This window comes from Aulonocara stuartgranti, assembly GCF_965226115.1.
Source record: "Aulonocara stuartgranti genome assembly, chromosome: 19".
NCBI lineage: Eukaryota > Metazoa > Chordata > Actinopteri > Cichliformes > Cichlidae > Aulonocara > Aulonocara stuartgranti.
The window spans coordinates 10,010,918-10,032,181 of record NC_138955.1 but is presented as its reverse complement, the minus strand read 5'-3'; the positions used below and the strand labels follow the sequence as shown (position 1 = coordinate 10,032,181).

The 21,264-nt window shown below is 40.4% G+C and overlaps 1 protein-coding gene across 2 annotated transcripts in view; it reads left to right on the top strand.

Annotated features, from left to right (window-relative positions):
• Positions 1 to 21,264, top strand: part of slc25a21 (solute carrier family 25 member 21) — an 86,223-nt gene that overhangs the window by 56,630 nt on the left and 8,329 nt on the right. For both annotated transcript variants that reach the window (XM_082516122.1, XM_082516121.1), the window contains exons 3-6: positions 612 to 660; positions 12,643 to 12,726; positions 19,486 to 19,552; positions 20,365 to 20,424. In XM_082516122.1, coding sequence (XP_082372248.1) covers positions 612 to 660; positions 12,643 to 12,726; positions 19,486 to 19,552; positions 20,365 to 20,424 — 260 coding nt within the window. The remainder of the gene's footprint in view (positions 1 to 611; positions 661 to 12,642; positions 12,727 to 19,485; positions 19,553 to 20,364; positions 20,425 to 21,264) is intronic.

Genomic DNA, 21,264 nt, shown 5'->3' with positions numbered 1-21,264 from the left:
AGTCATAACAAAAAAATAGACTGATAAACGTTTGTCACGTTATCACTGTTTGTAGATTATTTATTATTTTATTCACATTTAGTTATGTTTTACTAAAATCTCTAAAAAAAAATTGTGTGCATGGGTTGACTGTCCCAAACCTAAATATGCTCAGTTTAGACTAAGTAGTAATTGCTGAGCATTTGGAAAGCCAACTTGAAACTATAGAGACTCAAACTCATAATTTTCAATTACTCTCATTTCTGACAAACGTATGCTGCCAATGAATCTTTCTTCAACATACTTAATGCTGTCTTAACCATCAGAAATGTCTGGTTTCTGTTTGTAGTCCAGTTGTATTGACCAGTCATGTTTGAGCAGGCTTTGGTTTCATGCTGGTAAACAGTCTGTGCAGAACGCAGAAGGAGTGCATTTGCAGAAATACAATCTTGAAACCGTTGGAAATCATCCAGTGACAGATAAAAAATGCTTTTCATTTATCTTCATTCGTAAGCAGTCATCAGTGCAGTGAACAAAAACGAAAGCAAGGAAAATAGAGACCGAATTACCTATTCTTTTTAAAGTGACTAATCTTGACTGTTCTTTTTTTTTTTTTTTTTTACTTTTTTTAGGTCTGGTAGAGATCTGCTTGATGCATCCCCTCGATGTGGTGAAGACGAGGTGAGCCACATTTTCAAAATAAAAAATTCCTGCAATACCTTTACCAAATGGCTACTTACAAGGACGCCATTTCAGTCCACATCTGCCTTGAATCTTCTTGGTGGGCATTTGCATCTATGCTGTGAAGTTCCGAGCATACCAGGTCCCCCAGCTCAGCATGCCAAGCCAGTTCTGCAATCCACATTTAAGCAGGCCAAGACAAATGCCAAGAGCCTCAGACGTTTTGTGGAAAATGAAATGCATCATTTACCCATTTATTCCTCACACAATGTTAAGGTTAGATGTTTTCTGTTTTTAAGTCACTCTTCTTTTTTTTGCCTCGTTACCTTATTTAAAAAAAACGCCCAGACCTTTTCTTTCTGAGACTTGCAGAATAAAGCCCATGTCACCGAATCTGTTTGCAGTGTTTTAATGCCTTGTTTCCGTTACCATCTCCTGTTTGTGTGTTATGCAAGAGCGGCAGCAGTCACGAGCTGCAGAGTGATCAGGAGCCTCACACCACAGCGTCTCAGCCAGCCATAAACAGGTCGTGGGCTACTACTAAAGCTTTATAGGCTTTCACAGGCCCAGCCAAGACCCCTGGCTTCGTTCTGGGCCCCCCTACCCCCATTCACTACTTGTCCGTAAATTGTGAAGCTTTTTCTGTCATTTACGGCTGCAGTTTCTTGGTAAATAAATTGCTCGGCGTGCCTTTTAAAAAAGTGAGATGGTTGCACTTTAAAGGCAGTGCCACCACCAGAACACAGAAAAGGAAGCACGGGGGATAAAAGCCAGGGGTGAGCGGTGTTGTATTAGTCGATATTCGATACTTTGAAGGCATACCGTGTGATTTATGGTCATGTGTGGAAGCTATTGGGGTTTATTACAGGTAAGTCTTGAGCGCTGCCTGTCCATCCTCACACAGGGTCAGGGTTAAAAGTGCACTCACTATTTGCTTTGTAATGCTCTTCCTTAAAAAGTGGTAAAAGCTGCACTAAAACTGGACAGGTTTATCTGTTTGTTTTCTGTTTGTGTCGCCATGTGTTGACGTTGATAGGCAGATTTTGGCTGGGAATTGGTCAGTGTAATCTGATTCCTTTCTGTCTTAAATAGGGGATTTTTAAAAATTAATTTAAATCACCACTATAATCAGTATATGAATTTATAAACAACAGGTAGTTGCTGTTTATTTGGCGTGATAATTACACACACAGCTTGTATCTTTGCCGTACACATACAATGCCATGTATGTGTAAATATGCATTCACACTGTACATGTTCACACATGTTCTAACACTTAGTATCTACACATGAATTCATAAACCAAGCATTACATACCAGCTAATTGGGAAACTGAGGGAGCTGAAGTCTATTAGCAGGAACCTTGGAGCCGAGACGCAGACACACCTCCACTGGGTTTCTCTCGCTCTCTGTGTCTCTCCCTCTCTCTCTCAGGCATGGCTCTTATTAGGCACTGGCTCCTGCTTTATTGTCCACCGGTCCAAATTGAACAGCAACTGGTGTAAATTTACTTTTTTCCACCAACACAGAATCAAAGGAGCTTTTTTTTCTTCCTTTTTTTCTTTCTCCCTTTTTCTTTCTTTTGTAGTAAACCCGCCCTAATGTGTACCTGCCGTGGAGTTGATGTTTACCTGTATTGCAAATGAGGATTTGGCTTTCTCCTCTTTCACAGGGACGGGGGGAGTGAACTGCAGATTTAGGACTAACATCAGCAGTTTGCTTCTCCACCAGTAGCCAAATACTGCTGTTATGAATCAACAAAATGTAATGTCACGGACCATTTGGCAGCTTTTACTCGTCCAAGATGACTGATTTGGTAGATAAAGAAATAGCTAGACAATGTAATAGCTCTACATATCTATTAAAGCACTTTTGAGTAATGATAGCCAGCATTTCATTAAAGCACATTCGACATTGCTTTAAATATGGGCAAAAGTAAAAGTCTTGTCAGATGACTCACAGTGTGTATTTTTGCCTTTGTTGCTGCACTTTAACTCTCTGTGGTGTGTTTACTGACCAGTCAAGCCATGACTCCTGTTACTCACCTTTGCTAACAAGTACATCTATCTTACATCTGAGGGACTCCTGCTGAGCCCACCTGCCATCAGTTTGACTTACAACCGCTTTCATCGTTAAAAGAGAGTTAAACATACAGTTTCTTGGGCACAAGACAGCATTTTATATTTTTGTGCAGCAAATGAATCAGTAGAGGTTATGTCTTGATAAAAAAAATTCTTAACTGCAAAGTGAATTTAGTGTGAATTGCCCTTTTGGTAATATAATGCACATTTCTGTTAATTGTCATACAATTTCAGATAATTTAATTCAAAATATACCACTCAGAGGTTTTGACTTTTCTTATATTGTGCACTCCTCTGGATAATAAAAAGCCTCAGATATAAATAAAGCATACTTCGCACAAAGCAAAGTTAATTGCCCTTGACCCTGATACTCCCGTCATGGACATGGGCAGGAATGTGGAGGTGAAGAAGGGGGTGGGGGGGGGGGGGGGTGATACGACATGGGAAGGGGAGGGCAGTCGTCACTCTAGCCGAGAGAGACAGTGGGACCGGAGTTACAGCTTTTCATTAACCTGGAAACCACCTAGTTACATGGTTCATGGGCTGTTCTCAGCTCACTTGGAGGTAACAAAGGGTGTCGGGCGGCACTTTCTGTAGGGGGGCTGTGCGCTCGGGGCACCCCATCTGAATCTGATCAGGTTCCCCCTCTCATTAGAGAGTCTCAATGAGCCCGCATTTCCCTTCATGTTGAGATCCTGTTACATGGAGCTCCACCCTTATAAACATGCATGCGCAAACATACTCACACACACATCTGAAACAGCTTCCCATCAACCCTTATGCTGTGCTTCCTTCCAGAGAATGAAACCACACCTTCCTCATGTCTGTGTCTGCCTAAGCAGCTTGTGTCACAGGGAAGCTATTTTTGCTTCTACAGTGCATACATGATCGGATGTGTTTGTTTTAATAAGGCCCCATATTTTTTAAGCAATCGCTCTGACGGAGCCACTCCTTCTTTCTATCTTGTCGCCCTCTGCACCAATTCTGCCTTTTTGCCATTCTAGTTTTTTGTATCCTCTCCTTACGTATTCCTTGTTTGTTCCTCTAAGTCTCTTTCTTTGTCCTCTAACTGTGCTTCATTCAACTTTTTAACCTTTTAAATACAAACGCTTTCTCGTGTTTTTGCATTCTTCTGTGGTTTCAGTTTTTCAGCAAACGTCTCAGTTAACCTGTTGTTGTTTAACCACTACGGTTGTTAATATAAACCTTATTACATAACTACTTCATCAATATCATGTGGAATCTATTGTTTAAACTTGCATCTTTTCTTCTGAATTTGTAGTTAGTTGAGCGATTATATAATGTTTTGTTTTAGATCCCTGTTGTACATTTTAGAAGATTTGTATTGAATTGTGCAATTCTGTAAATTGTGTTGTATGACATGGCTGTCACTGCAAACCACTAAGCCTGCCAGTAGCTTGTTTCAAGCCTGATTAGAAAAACCTGGTACTAGCCCTCAATTGGGGCAGTATCCATGGAAACACTACCTTCATTTGGTCACAGCACGCATGAAACTTGCTGAGCTTGAAAGTGCTCTTTGATGAGGGCTTTGACAGATGACATCCAGGCTTTTTGGGCAACATGTGACAGCACTAAGGATAGTGAGAGGTTTCAGGCCTCCTCCCTCCACGTCTGTTTGCCCCCAACTGTTTGGTGAACCCCTGTGCACTTAAGGAGGAATCCCTGACACAACCCTCAAACAGCAGGGCACAAAGCAGTAGCAGTCTGATAGCTGATCTTTCCTTGTAAAGGAAAGGCAGGTCAGCGGTAGTCAAGCTGGCTTCTAATCCCCCCCAGCGCTCTCAGTCCGCAGGGCAAGGCTTCGCTCAACATGTAAAGCTAGACACATGCCGGGCGAATGCAGGATAAACTCAACTTAGTCAGTGCATTGCTTGAGTGAGTTAGTTGTGAGTCCAGTTCAAAAGGCAGAGAGCAATTCTTTTCATGGGCAGAGCAGAACTGCATATTTGGCAGGACTACAATATGAATAGTCATAGCCTAGTCACGCTCGCTTGCATTTCTCAATGGTGAAAAATGCAGTTCAACATAAGTGTTTGTAATATGGTTCATTAGACTGTTGTACTTACCAAGTCTGCCATCCTAATAACACACTATGAATAATTATTTATATGATTATGTTGATTATTTTTACTCATATTGAGCATAGCACAGGTTGAGGCAATCCTCAAAGTCAAGCTAAGCTAGCAATCATAGTTCATCTGGTATTGTAGAATAGTATTACTAATGCTAATAATAACTAATGCTATTCTGTATACTCAAATGGCAGTGGTAAAAATGGTAAATGGCCTGTATTTGTATAGTGCTTTACTAGTCCCTAAGGACCCCAAAGCGCTTTACACAACCAGTCATCCACCCATTCACACACATACATTCGTGATGGCAAACTACATTGTAGCCACAGCCACCCTGGGGCGCACTGACAGAGGCGAGGCTGCCAGACGCTGGCGCCACCGGGCCCTCTGACCACCACCAGTAGGCAACGGATGAAGTGTCTTGCCCAAGGACACAACGACCGAGACTGTCCAAGCCAGGGGTCAAACCGGCAACCTTCCGATTACAAGGCGAACTTCCAACTCTTGAGCCACGATCGCCCCGCAATCGCAATGCTCTACTTTAGTCTGTCTTCACTGCTTTCTCTGCAAGCAGCTTTGCAGCCCACCTTCATACCAACTCTTTCTTTTCATCCTGTGTATCTGTGTATATAGGTTGGCATTAATGCCTCCTCTCCTCTGTAACCTAGAGAGCTGTACTGCTGGTTTTCCTGCTTCAGGCTTTTTTTCCATTGATGCACTTTAAAGGGTGGGTAGAGACTACTAGAACAGCACAGAACCACCAAATATAAATTACTGCAAATGGAAATAATAATTTTCTTTCGCTAAAGCGGTCCTGACTGAAATGCGAACGATGTAGAAAGGCAGAAAGTAGGGGTGCGGTGGGTTGAGGAGGTGCATCGGTCAATACATCCCACGTTTATGCTGACAGTTCATTTTGTCACAGACCTGCAATTAACATTTGTGGTTTTGTTAACCGTAACCATAATCTTTCTCCTACCAAGTGTTTTAATGTGCCTAACTTATACCTCTGTTCATCATAACCACAGTTTTTCCAAAACCTGTGCAGTACTATACTAAACTTTCTGCAGATGCTGCAAAAATAGAGTAAAAAATCTTTTTTTTAAATTGCTTTTGAAACATTATGAGATCCTTCTGTCTTTTATATGATGGGTGTTTGACTTTTTGATGGTGATTTTGTGTTATTTTTGATTTTTTGTAACTGTTGCTCCATTGTGACTTTATTGTATTGCACAGTGAAAAATAAAATTCATTAAAAAATCAAAAGGAGTTTAAGCAATACAATACAAGGCTCATGATCCTTCCTCTAACCTTCCTTTAAGTGCAACTTCACCTTCAAATAAGTTTGTCAGCTCTTGCGTTATATGTGGGCAGCTCTCCCAAGATGACGCCATCAATAAGTCCAAAAATAGTTCAGTGAAAAACAGTGACATATCCCTGAATATACCCTTCCTTCTGTTGAGCAGTTTTAATGAAAAACGTTTAAAATATCAAAGAACTAAGAACTGAAATGTTCCATCTCTTTTCAGGCAAGTCACTGCTTAGTCAAGCCAGATTTGTGTCATCGTGACATTGGTGACTTTTACATCAGTGTTTTTCACGGGTTTATTCAAACATGCCAAAACATCACAGAAAAATAGCTTATATTGTATGATCCTTACAGTCTGTTTGTCATCCTGTTTGGTTGCCTGGTTTTCTCATATTCATCTGAAGGCACAACAGTTGCGCTCTTGGCGTTGCACCAGTTTGCAACCCAAGAACTTTTGTTTGTGTTGTTGTCCAGAAAGCTACATTTCTTCTTGGTTTCAAACCATACTCTTCTGAATGAAGTCTAGAGTTAGATCATCAAGTTCTTTGGCGTCCTTATTGGTCCTTATTGGTACTCACCATCATGTAGGATGATGTAAAATCATCCTACATCAATATGACTGTATTCATTCAGACTTTTTTTTGGAAGTGTTACAGAAACAATCCATTTAGGTTGACGGCTATTGTGGATTAAATGGAAATTTCGACAAACCGCTGACATGTTACATTTTGGTTGGATTAACAGAAAGGCATGCATGTCTGAAAGATGTTACTACCCACTTATTTTAACCTGACTTTCAACCATAAAAAAGCCCTTAAAAACCACACCCATAGTTTTACAGCTGTGACAGATGTTACTAGAGTTACACACAGCTGTTTGAGCTATAGCTAACAGTCATATGGATTATTATAGAAGTTTGTGTTATAGAGGTGCATGTAAAGAGCATATGGCCTGTCAGTGTTTGTAGTTGAGCACCTGTATTCATTATCAGTGAAGAGGTTCACATTCCAGTGCACTAATTACAGAGTAAAAACATAGAGGGCTTTGATTTCACTACACCCTCACTGTGCTGCAACCACACGGCTGCCCCCCTGCCGCACCATTTCAAAACTCAGACATACATGTCTGTGCATCCTTTATTTATTACTAAAGTTCCAGCCTCCCGCGAGAAGCTATTCCCACATTGGAGTCGCTCTTACACAACATTTCAAGCTCAGCACAAATTGTTGTTGCTTTGGAACAACTCGTAGTTGTTTGGCAGTTTCTTTACTCTCTAGATTGCCTCTTTTCTTTCAGTCATTAAATCTTTTAAATCCAATTAAATTGATATTTCGTACTAGTGCCTAAAGCGTAGGTATAAGTTTGTTCCCATTTTTTCATGCAGTGTTTAGGCAGATAGAGCCAAGCATGTTTACTGCACCGGACTACACAACGGTGTGTAATATGTAGTTGACATTGCTCTGAAAGTGATCTGGCCTGTGGGTGAGAAGAAGTCACTGCTCAAGCATTCCAGACTTATTTAAAAACCTTGGCATGATTTGGTTGTAACTTTCATAGGTCTGCATCACTGACTAGATCCATAATTCTTCATGTCACTCAAGCTCTTAAAATAACTGGATTTAAGCTAAAAGATCTGGATGGCGTCCAGTAAAAATTACTGTGGCCTGCACTTGCACAAAGCGTTATGCTTACTTCTTAGTCAGTGATACCAGATAAGGGCAGATAGCAGTTTGTCCAAGAAAGAGTTTAAGAGATATATGTGATGAAAAGAAAGTTGAAAGAAAAGCAACAGAGAAAGGTAACAGTATTCTTCTTTATCCACACGTGGCTGGGTGACTCTTTTTCAACAACTTTCTGATCAGTAAGTCTTTAAATAACAATATTACAAGCCCTGAGACAAACTGGCATCTACACCCTAAAACATCATGACACAAATGTTTAAACAAATGAAGAATGTAACAGCAAGATGACTGAATTTCTTGAAACAAGGCCTCTGTAGTTTAACCTCCTAAGACCCGAACTCTTCCACCGCATGCATTTTTAATTTCTCTTTGATATTTCGGCATATTGGGGCCCGATGAATGTAAAAACAAAGAATTACCAGATTTTTTTTTTTACCTTATTTTTGTTTTTAAGAAAAATAAGAGCCACATATGAGGATATTCGTTTAAAATTTTCATAGAACAGTAGCAGTATAATGTCCTCGTAAGTGGATATCAGGCCCTTATTGTGTAAAATTTAGTATTTTGGTCTAAATAACCCAAAATGTAATGTCAGGTCCTAGGAGGTTAAGTATGATTATTGGCAAATTCAGTCGAGACCTGAGCCAAGGCTGAGACATGTCATGTTGGTAGCTCATGGGAGTCTAAACAATATTGCAGAAGTTCCCAACCGTGGCTTCTACTGTCCTCTCCTGGACTACTCTATGACTGATGAGATAATCAATCGAAAGACTAGTACCTTAATTATCGAAAAAGAGAGTTGGTCTAGTTTTAGCCATGATAAAAAAAAATAATATTGAGTTATAGTAACCTGAGTTTTTTTTCTTTGTTCTTAATTTGTACTTGAAGAACCTGCAAAAGAGGTTTTACTGTTTTACTTTTACTTTTATATGATGCCATAATTAAAACTGCACCATAGCGCCATAATTTCAGCTAACAGCAGTTGGCAGAGTTTAAAAGACTCTAGATTAAACACCCAAGAAATCCTTCCTGTTATGCAATCGTTTTCTGGAAATGGTGGTAAGACTGCTCATTTTTTCCACCTATCTGATCCACTTCTGCAGCAGTCACGTTCTAAATTTGCCACAGTCCACTCTAACACAGAGTTATCTCTTAGTCAAGCAGAAGTTTGTAATGCTCAAAGCATTTGAGGTCCCAGTCTTAGACTGGCCCTGCCTCATGGTGTTTTATGCAGCTTTTTTTCTTGCTCTTCTCCAGTAACACTGCCTGATCTCAGGTCACAAGGGTCACAGCATATGAGCAGACATCTGGACTAGCGAAACAGTCCCAACATCACCACTGGGATTCAGAGGAACCAGTTTTATCAGTGTGAGAGAGAATCCAGAATGACAGAAGGATTTTGTAGCCCCTTTAACAACCAGACTAACTTTTTTTCTGATATCCAGACTGCATGTATAATTTGGGATTTCCCAGATCCAGTGGGTGCTGGTGAAACCTAACCTGGCCTGGTCCAGATCAAACTCTGGCAGCCTGCCGTGTTGCAAGCACCAAAAGTTTATCACTTCCCTTGAGCTCCCATCTCACATCTTCTTCCCCTTTAATATTTTTTCTATTCTGTTCTCCAAAGGTTTGTCTTTATATCCCTTCTGCTCCTATTCTCAGTTTTTCCTGTAACAGTTTTATTATAGATTTAATATATCAATTTTTTCTTTGCTCATTTCTTTATGGACAGGGCATAGATGAGTTGAAATCAAACTTAAGTGTGATACACCTTAATTTATGGTGCTTTTTAAATCGAACACACTATTTACTCTGTGGGACTAAGTCATCTCCGTTGTCAAAACAATAAGACGGGAGCCTTTTATTTTGGCTCTTTACCCTGATGCAAGACTGTATGGCTAAAGTCACAATTGAAGGAATTTGCCATGTTGGACCATTTATGTCGGAAATGTGGTCGTAACCTCATGTACCAATGCAATGGACTTTTACCATCTTTATGATCCTGCTCATTAAAATTAACTGTCTGGTTGTAAAAAATAGACTTCCCCTTTATGTTTCCTTCTGGATTGTCTTATGTACTTCAGATCTAACATGAGAAATTGCTCAACTTTCATTCCTCCCCCTTGTGATTCACTTCTTCTTTTTCTTCAATCATATTTTTTGTTTCTCTCCTTTTTTGTCAAAGCACTTGGCATTCCAAGAGAGAAGGCATGGGCAGATCAAGGCTCTCACTGTAGCAACCAGTCCAAATACGCAGCAAAACACATAAATCATAAAACATTCATACTTGGGGAAAATTGCACTATATGAAATACTACAGTATAATAGATAGGTATAGGTAACTGCCTGTTGTAGATTAGGTCATTACTTCTCTACTTAGTGTTTTAATTAAATGTCAGTCTGTCTGAACAGCTATAAATAAGAGTTTTTAAATAAATAGCAAGTCATCAAACTCATCCAGCTATTAATTTCTTTTAAGGGAATATCCATATCTCTTAAGAAAGGCTTTTAAATCTGCCCAGTCAAACCTATGCGCTTGAATCAACCTAGCAACCCCCTTCCTATAGGCTTTTTTTTTTTTTAACACAGTCTGTAGGTTCACCTCCACATCTCACCATCTATGAGATGACAGCCCATTTTGTCGGTGGCCCATTCAAGCCCATTACCACAAGGGTCTGGGAGCGGGCATAGCCTTGCTAAGCCCTGAAACACTCCTCTGCTATCCATAAAAATACAAAGAATGGGGCTCTAGCCTTCTACTGCACATTCCTTTACCTTTTTGACATCTTTGTGGATGCCTGACATTTGTGCTTTTATAGGTATTGGAGGTCAGGTGGACGAGGTCTTTCGTATTATTTAAACAAGAGTGCTTGTCTCGTTTGCAGAATCACCAACCTGCCCTCGCCTTCACCCTCTCCCGGGTAGCTCTGGGCCTATAAAGCACAAGTACAGAGAGAGTAGGATGTGGGTGAAGAACAAATGGGGGAGCCTTGATGAACTTGCAGATTTCATCACCTCTTGGTATACTGTATCTCCATTAGCTTTCACTGATGATTGAAGAAGATGCTCCAAGCAGTGTGTTTTAAAGAAGCCCCAGGGTTTTCCTTGGGTCTTCCGTCTGTAGAGTTTATGACTTGCAGGGCTGACTCCAAGGCCAAGCAAATCTGCCAGAGCAATATAAAGGATATCTTTTGCTCTTCTTCAGCCAACCAGTATATCTTTGTATTCACTGAGGCCGTGTTAACAGAAACTAGAGCTTTTTGTCTGCACAAATCCCCCCAAACAGGACATCCACTCACAACCAACTGAAGCTTTGGGTCTTGTTTTCTACAACTGGTTGCTGTGAAAAGCAACACAAGCAGTTTCCTAGCCAGGGGCCTGACAGTTCCCCTGCTGCCATAAGTTCTTATATTCATCCCTATTATCTTCTACTCCCTGGGCCTTTCTGCTTGGTCCCTGGCTTTTATGACAGGGTAGAAGAGGGCCATGAGGAAATGAGGTGACCCCGGGGTTACGAGTGGAGTCAGGGGGCTGGAACTGGACCACGGCATTGCCAACCTCACTCTCTTAGGGCCAGTTCGGGTCGAAGTAGGGCAAGCAAAGGAGACAGGGGGAGACTGAGGACAGAGTGCCTTCCATCCTTGACCCCTTCATCATATGACTCTAATTAAGCCAGATTTGAATTTGTTTACAAGCCCCTGTGGTCTTAAATCTTCTTGGTCTTTGCCTCCTCCCAGTACCCCCTGTTTCACCATCATCTCATACCTTGAGTCCTTCTTTTCTTCTTGTCTTTAATATGGTGTCAGACATCTATTTATTATCCTGTTTTTACTAGTTTTCAGGAACCAGTTACAAGCTATTTGGGAATCCACCAAATAGGATTTGAGGGACACCCCTCTAAGATGTTAATCTGTTAGTGATATGAAAGGCCGCTCACCCCACTAAACTTCCCCTCCACTGGAACCTGGGGGCTCTTTATGGCCCCATCAGGCACCCGCGTGGACGACTTACTGCTGACCTTGTGACCTAGAAGTTGAAGCCATATGAGGAGGGAATCTTTCTCTTGTCCCATTACTGCCTGCTTTTTTTACTCGTGTCTCCTGCTTCGCTCCTCAGAATTGCTAATGTTATTTAAGATCTTCAAGTTAGATTTTGTCATCTTGTTAAACACAGTTGTCATCATGTCATTTCACATATAAGACGTTAGTTATTTCATCATGTTTTCTCTAATTCCAAGGCATACAGTGGTGTTAAATGAGGAGTCTTAAATGAGTACCTGAAGCTCTTTACCACTAACAAGCATGATTTCTATTCATTCTTTCAAGATTTACACACAGCTCACCAGACTTTATTAGAGAGGTACCTGCATGTTTGCTGTACAACAAAAAGTCACTCGACTGGCTCCATCGTATTAAAAATTTACACGTAACTCAAGAGCTGTTACTATAGGCTTGCTGGCATGTTAGTACCTGAAATGCTTTGTGCAAAAGGCCTGGTCCTGGTGTGTTGCGTGGTTAATTGGATCAGTTGGGTTAAATAAATGTTTAAGTTCTCTCCTGCACTGAGTGGAAGGAGCCTCTCATCATAGTGGAGGAGGGAAAAAAGAGAGGGAAGAAAATAGAGGGAAAACAAGCTCAAATTTGTGCTTTTGAAGCCATGTCGGAGTATAGCCTACACAGGAAATGAGGATAGAAATTAAAAGAAACCAACATCTAGCTATGATAACAGTCCCTATGCAGAGTTAACATAAGTTGATGGAGCTGATGATCATAATATTTAAAGTAACTGAATTTTTAATCAGAAATTTCTTGTTGCAGGTTTCAGATCCAAAGAGGCACCACTGACCCCACCAGCTACAAGAGCCTGGGTCACTGCTTCCGGACAATTTTCCAGAGTGAAGGGTAGGTTATCCTCAGTAGTGATTCAAAATAACACGGGAAGCCACTCATGAGTCTTTCTGTTTTCCTGCACATGAAAAACACAAAGGTTGATAGTGCCATTATTTGCCTATGCTTATTAAATTCATTTCTTTTTAATAGTTCCTTGAGGGGCAAAAGTCAAGCACAAACTCAATGAATGCATCTTTATTACAACAACCTAGAACAATAAAATGTACTGTGACATCAAGGCAAAACTTTAAGTTGGCCACCAAAAACTTGGTGTTTGCTTATGCTGTTGTGTCCATAGGTATGCTATGCTTTTTATGTCTTTAATTCTTAGGAAAAGCTACTGTTGCTGTCATACTAACAGCATATCAGGGAGAAAAGTATGTAGTCAGCTATGCTGTGAGTGACATTTCTTCCAAACATGCTGCTTTATTTAAATGTAACCAAAAGTTATGTGGTTTGGTGGCTATAAGGATGTGAGCATTACAGTTTGGCTTCCTTAAAAATGGCTGATGTGTCTGTCAGCCTCCAAAAATATCGTGCAGCAAACCACTGAACATACCTTATTATACGCTGTATCTCGTACAGGATACGAGTAGACTAACTAAAGACAGCCATCCTGCCATGCTCCCTCCTCGTCTGCCTGCCCTGTCAAAGGTCTGTGAGATAGAGCAGGCGTAGGAGAAAGTGTTTGCCACTCGCTCTGTTTACGATGAGCCGACAGCTTTACTGCGGATATAAAGTTGATCTGCTGCAAGGTGTGAGTGAGCGCAAGGCAAGAGGCTGGCTAGTGACAGTTAGAAATCCTCAGTTGGCTGGAGTTCAACACACACACTTATGCTGTTACAGTAGCCATGCCCTCTTCACCCCATACGCATGCTGACAGTGTGACATTTAACGCTTCTTTGCCTACTTTTTGGGTGTGTCCTGCGGGACTAACCTTGTACGAATTTCCAGAGAATTCTTTTGGCACATAAAATGGTTGACATAAAGCGTGGCGTTTACAATATCAACATAAGCTTTTGAGTGCTGTTTGAGTGTGATCTCATCTAACAAAGTCGAGACGTGCCGCAGAATCACTGAATACGGAAGATCCACTTCCTTGTCGACCAATTATCATTAACAGTATATTTTTGCTGAGTATGTAATCACTCCCCAGTAGCACTTTGAGGATTACCTACAGGCCAAACCACTTAGTTATAATTTATATAAATAGTGTTAGGCCCCACTGTTGTAGAATTATTATTAAAAATAAACTTCTCCCGTCAGCTCATGGCAGAACAGGGCCAACACCAGACCTCTCTCTCACTCTCTCTCTCCCTCTTTGAGGCGGTGAGGGAGGAAACCTGAGCTCTAAAGTTGAGCTCAGTGACTAAGCTGAAGAAAGACACAAGCCTGGACACAATAGCTGCACCTATAGTATTTAATTTCATATACAAGGAGATGCACGTGAATGCTTAACACGAATTAAGAGTTATATCTGTTAAAATTTTACATTTGCCATCTCTGAAATATAGCATGAAATCCTGTAGCTGTGCTCATAAGTGTGTGACCGTGTGAACTACACTCACTAACACTTGGTTGTGTATTGCCTTACAGTCTGCACTTCTTTCTTTTTTTGCATGTGGGTGCAGCAGCGCGAGCATGTGTTAAGTGTTTCCGTCTGGAGGCAAACAAAAAGACTCTATTCTCTAGCATTCTTTGCTAGTGTGGTATCCAGAGACTGGGTCGGGACCCAAAGCGCGGCCATGGTTATATTAAAAGGGTCCATGCATTACATGAGAACGGTGGAAATACTGAAGATGAGTGACTAATGCCTGGAACTAACACTGTAGGGTTGAGGGATGTGGGGTTGAATCCAGCTGGGACCACCCATGCAAAAAATATGTATACATTCGTGGTAGTGTGAAGAAGAGCAGATACGATTATGATGATCCAGATCATGTATGAAATGCGACGGTGAAAGGAAGAGGTTAAAGGAATATTTGGCATTTTTGGAAACATGCATAACTGGGATCTCTGAAGGGAAATTAAGTTTTATAGCTTATAAAGGAAAGATAGTCCAAGATTATTAGTGAGCTTTTGATGGAGATATAGTAAGGAGGTAAAGAGACATTGTCAAGGCCAGCTGCTGTCTTCTGTTTTTAGTTTTGATCCTAAACTGACCTACTTGCATTGCATTTATAAAGGAAAATACACATATATCTAATCCTCAATTCTATTTATATAGTGCCAAATCCCAACAAGAGTTGCCTCAAGGTGCTTTATAATGAAAGGTAAAGACCCAATAATACTAGAAAGAAAACCCTCAAAATCATACGATCAACTATGAGGAAACATTTGGCAACAGTGGGAAGGAAAAACTCCCTTTTAAGTGGAAGAAACATGAACCAGGTTTAGGGTGGGGCAGCCGTCTGCCGCGACCGGTAAGGGGTGAGCAGAGGGAGTCAGGACAAAAGACACAATGTGGAAGAGAGCCAGAGATGAATAAAAACTAATGATTCAGAATCAAAGCAAGAAAGAACAGTATACTGTTAAACTACTGTTAAACCTACTTATCTTACAGACTGTGCTAGATTAATCCAAATCTCAAACCCCTGACAACCACAACATGTGCTATAGCGTCCTTTTGTTACAGCAGGTAAAAGTGTTTATCGTACAATCTCTTACGTCAGTAACACAGGGTTTTTTTTATTCTAGTTATAGCTATTCGTGACTTAGGTGACATCTAAGTTGCATAAACGGAAGCAGTTTTGGTGGATTTAATCCTGGCCACTGGGAATTCTGTTATTTAGTTCCTGTTAGGAGCAATGTCAAGTTTTAACAGGCACTAGGAAATGCTAAAATATTCCCTGTGCAACATTTTTCAGTTTCCTCAAAGACTGTGAAAATAAAATGTGTGTTCCAAAATGTAAATCGCAGCAACTTTCCAGGTTTGCACATTTTCACTGTTACGCTATTTTTGTCTGTTTTTATTTCTGTCACTGGTATCGCTGTTAGTGGATTTATTTAGTTGGTCTTTTTTGTGTAGTTGTGTCACTGACACGCTTCTCTCCAGATGGATGAAGGCTGTTAAAAAAGGAAAGGTTTATGAAAATGAAAGCCAAATTACACACACAAGCATACAAGTACACCCAACTAATGCTGGGATATACACATCCCTCATCCCTCGCTCTGTGTCAGGAGGCCATTTGTTTAGGAAAGACAAAAAGGGACTTAGTGTGTACTTTACATTGGCAATCAAATAAGGATTCAAATGATGGCCACTCACTAGAGGCCATATTTGTTCTGTAACAAATTTCACTCCTCCTTCATCACCTGGTGGCTCCCCAGCCTGACCACACCCGGGAAATCTGTGGCCACCATTTGCATGGACAAAGAGAGGAGAGGGAAAGGCCTTCCGTCTGACTGAAATAACTTGTTTACACAAACCATATAAGAGATTCATTTTTGGCTTCCAGGCAGCATTTTGCTCAGCGATAATCCCTTGCTCTGGCATGATAATGCGGGCTCAATTACCCAGAGCCAGCGCTGCTTGTGTAGCTTCAGGTGTTGATCAAATAGGCTGGATCACCTGATGAAAAGTCTTTTGATAATTAGTTGTGGTTTGCTGCTGTTTTTGCTAGGCGCCCTCGCCGCTGTGGATTCTGTGCAAGCGTAATCGCCTGTCGGTCTCAGGTTATAGTCAGTGGAAATGTGTTCCAGCAGCAAAAATATTTACACTTGTACCCAATCAACCAAGATCATCTCTGTTGACTTTTAGAGAATGTTGCCACAACAGAGCTGGTGCTGCTGTTCACAGGATACAGTCGGCCACGCCATGTTGTCCTCTTTGACTTGTATTCAATATCAGTTTGCCCTCTCTGATAGTTTCGCTTTCCCTTCGCCACAACAAATATTTAATGACCATGTGTACATTTACAGAATATTATTATCTATTATTTTTTATTTTTAGATAAAGAAATTATTTTTGGTAATAAGGCTACTTTTTATTTGTCAGTAAACTCCTTGGAAAGGCCTAAAAGATTAGTTTTTGACTCCTTAGTCCCATTAATTGCTGTCAGGGTGGTGTGTTTGTTTAGATGACAAATGGGGGGGAGGCTAGATGATTTCCTGAAACAACTGAGAAATACCGAGTAAATCGTGTCTTTTCTCTGAACCTTTTTTTTTTTAGCTGTGCATCAACCCACATTTGGAGCCTCTACTTGAGTCTCTATCTGCAGGTCGAGAAAGAGAAATTCTTATTTTGTAGCATAGCGAAGACTTTGTAATATTAGCCTTGAGTTTTAGAAGTAAATCTTCAGAACGCCATCAGGTTTCTGGTAACTATTCCTTCAAAATGACTTGTATTCCACATTGTAATGAAGGGCATGTCATAATGTGCATCTCTGATTCACTGATGTGTGTTTTCACTTTTCGAGGTTAGAGCTGGCACAGATAACTAGCCACGGAATATTTATTTTGTTTTGTATTTTTTTTTTTTTAAAGAAAAGAAAACAGCTGAATGAAACTTTTTTTATTAAGGCCATCTTGCAGTTTCACAATAACCACTGATGTCATTTGAAAGTGTTCTTTCAAGAAGTAAGGTAGCAACAAAAAAATTGAACAGAGGAAGCTTTGAAACGTTGTGATCGAAGAGCATATTTTGCATTTTCCATGAATGGAATTTGTATCATGGAAAATATCTCAATGGTAAATAAACAAGGAAGCGGGAAATCTAAAAAGCTTGTGATGGGTGGTGACCACAAAAGAATGTAGTTTTTCCATAGCAACACGTTTGTTATGTGTTTACACATCGTTGCCCTGAGCTTTGCACGGCAATTAAACAAAATATTTATTGAAATATTTATCGCAATTACACATGCATAACCCCATCTTCAGATTGATTGATTTATTATGGATAAAAATGTCCTGACCTGTCCTGTCCTTTATACTGATAGTATAAGAGTAGTGGCCTCTGCTGCTTCCCTTCTTTGAAGATTTAAACCTGTTTTACCTGTTTTAATTCAAGACAGTCCCCTTAAAACAACATTTAGGAATGATAATAGTGGAGGAGAGGTAGCTGTTGCCAGGAACAGTTTGCTATCAACACAAAAGCTAATGACTCAAAGTATCCGATGCTTCAGATGTGCTGCGTTTTAGACCTGGAGCCTGTGGCACACGTGGTAAAGTTTGACAAAAACAACATATTACAACTAGTAAGAAAAAGTTAAAGTATGTCAATCTGGCCCCATTAGTGTAAACTAGACCAGTTCAAACAAATGTCCTAAATGTTCTAACATGTTTTGACCTAACTGAAGGCTGTGGGAAATGCATGTGTGTGCACTTCTGAATGTATACGAAACATGCAGTGTGCAAAACAAAGCCTACTACTGTCCTCTTGCATGTGTACATCAAAAACCAGTCAGACATTCGTGTGAATCTATATATGTGCTCTTTTGTTACTTTTCCATCAGCCGTTAACATACCTCACCTGGTTACAAAGGGGCATTTACCTATGAGAGGATAACTCAGCTTATATCCAAGAATCTGAGTGAATCTGAACACAGCATGGAAAGGTTAAGAAGAGATTTGTATATAATTCAAAAAAAGCACCCAATAAGTGTGTTAATGACTAATTTAACATTCTGTTCATTTAGTTTGTGAAGGCATTACATAAAATTTGCTTTTCCAAAATATAGCCTGTGTTCCATGTAGGCACACATCTCAATATGAATAACTCACTGTATCATTTTATTATTTTTCCTGGCTCTGACTCTGCCTTAAATCATAGCTGGATGTATGATCGAGCACAGGCAAACGACCAAATTGACTAAAATTATACAGCTACTGCTTCTGAAATATCCAACATATCAAATACTGAAAAAACACCCTTAAATCATTTCCTCAGCATATTCATGTAGAACATGTTTACCAGGGTTTGTGGTTTGAAAGTATATCTGAAAATGTGCCTTGCTGAATAAGGAGGAAGAGAAAATGTCACGCCAATCCCTTTGTGATTTTTAAACCTTTATATAAACCTTAAACAGGAATTCTGCACATTGTATGAATTCCTTAACTCAAATTTGACTAGCAAGTCACTGCGACATCACGCAAAGCCAAGTCTTTATCAAGCATGCATAGCCCTGAATAGTGGATTAAAGCTTCTTGATGCAAGGCGACAGTGCTGTCCACTGCACCACGCTGCCTTTTGACGTTCATTGGCTTCCACTTATTTCCATACAATATGAAAATCAGTGAGCAGCCATTTGAAACTTGTCTTGGAACATGGCAAAATGCATAACTAAAACTTCCTAAATCCTATGCAATCTGTACTTTGTATCCTAAGTTAGAGTTGCTGTGGTGTTGAGCTGTATTGCATTACAACGATGAATAATAAGTTGATGTAAAGTTATCAGTGTATTAGAGGATATTTCAGCAGCAGTTTGGTTGATCCGATGTACGTGTAGTGTTGATACACTACACGTACAATGTAAAAGTAAACTAACATTTTACAAAAACTTAAGTCGAATTCAGTGCCAGAGAGGGGCAGGGATAGCTCATTAGGTAGAGTGGTGGCCCCATGATCGGAAGGTCGGGGGTTCGACTCCACTGAACGGCTACCCTGAGGTACCCCTGAGCAAGGTACCGTCCCTGCACACTGCTCCCCGGGCGCTGCACTGGTGGCTGCCCACTGCTTCACTGGGTGCATGGGTTAAATGCAGAGGAACTATTTCCCTATGGGGACTAACACACACACTTTACAGAGAAACATTTTATTTCCTCTTTCTACAGAGTATTTGGATTCTACAAGGGAATCCTACCTCCTATTCTGGCAGAGACACCAAAGAGAGCAGTCAAGGTGAGACAAAGGACATGGCCGTTTGTTCACTGATGGCCGCAGAGCTTCTCGGCATATGATGCAACGCTCAGGATCTGGTTTCTTGGCAAACTGCTTCACTCCCATATGAAAACACTCAAACCACAATCGTTCTAACATGGTACACACGTGTTGATTAAACACATGACGCCCTCTGCCATGTCTGCCTCCTCAGCCACTCCTGTTCATTCTGTTGGTCTTCCAAATATTGACTTACAAGCATTTGAAAGAAAGCCATCTCTTGAGAGCCATCTTTGGATATTTGTAATGAGGTTTAGCATTTGGAGCTAACGTGTAATGGGGTGACAGGGATTGGGGTGAGCGGGGGGTTGGGTGGCGCAGAGGGCCCTGATGCTTGGCATAGAACACCTCTGTAATGAGATGCTGGAAACAAGGATGTGTGAACTTTAAAAGTAAGCACTCACACTGAGAAGATGGGGTAATCACTCACATTGAGAACAAAGCTAGGTGGTGAGAAATGTCTGGAGCCAGAAAACAAATTAAAGCTCCGATTAAAACAGTCTTGCTGGCATTTTGCCCTTGGTCAAATAAACAGATCCGTGGATCTGTCTGCTTTTGAGACTTTTGTCTTTCCACAAAGATCAAGGTCTGAAATTCAAAGCGTACCGTCATTTCATGTTCGTTTACTAAATACATGCAATCTTCATGTAGTTCCCCCTTTCCTTTTGTGTGTTTTTAAGGTAGCTTTCTTTATGTACACCATATGTGGGTGTGTATGTGTGCACAGATGTCACTTTCTGACAGCGCTTTTATCCTGATCTTTCCCACTGCAGTTTTTCACCTTTGAGCAGTACAAGAAGTTGCTGAATTTGACCCCTTTGTCTCCCGGTGTGGTGAGTCTTCCATCCAGGGACACCTGAATACACTCTCACTTGAAAAAAGAAATACGCACGCACACCGGATTTGGAATAATGTTTTAGAGTATAAAAACAGCTCACCTGCCAAAGGCTTTTAAAACAAAGACAAATGCCAAGAATAATTTTGCCAGGCAAATGAATTAATAAAAATGTAAATGTCCTTGTTAACATTTCATTTTCAGTGCTGTTTCATGTAAAACTTTTAGTAATGAAGGAATAGGTTTAGAAGGGAAATTCTTACTCATTTTGTGTTTTTTATCTTGGTCACACATTGGACAAGATAAACATGAAATGATTTCCAGAGCTTAAATTAATACTGTTGGCATAGTGCGAGCAATTCAGCACACATTTAGTCATTTATGTAGCTGTCAATGTCATTTTTAGAACTTCTGAAACAAACCCTGAATGTTCCACTTTCACCTCAGTTTAGCATTTAAATGTATGAAGCAACATTTATATGTAGTTGGCACTCAGTTTGGGACATCAGCTGTGATCAGTGTGGCACTAATGACTCCATGTCTCTGGCTGAACCTTTGCTTTTATGAGCTTCATTCCCAGCAACAGAGCAGCCACAAAAACTACAAGCGTTTGTTCGGTGCTGCTACGTATGTGTTAATCCAGTATAACTGGCAGCTTATTAGAAGGCTTTTTTAAAATTACACAAGTAATAATGACTTTGTTTTCATTTCATTGACTCACACTGTGTGAGAATCTATTCAGATTTTTTTTTTAAATTGAAGATAGGAAGGAGCTAAATGTTGCATAACAGCAACAGTTACCATAAGACTACGGTGCAGACTTAACATTGGGCAGGTG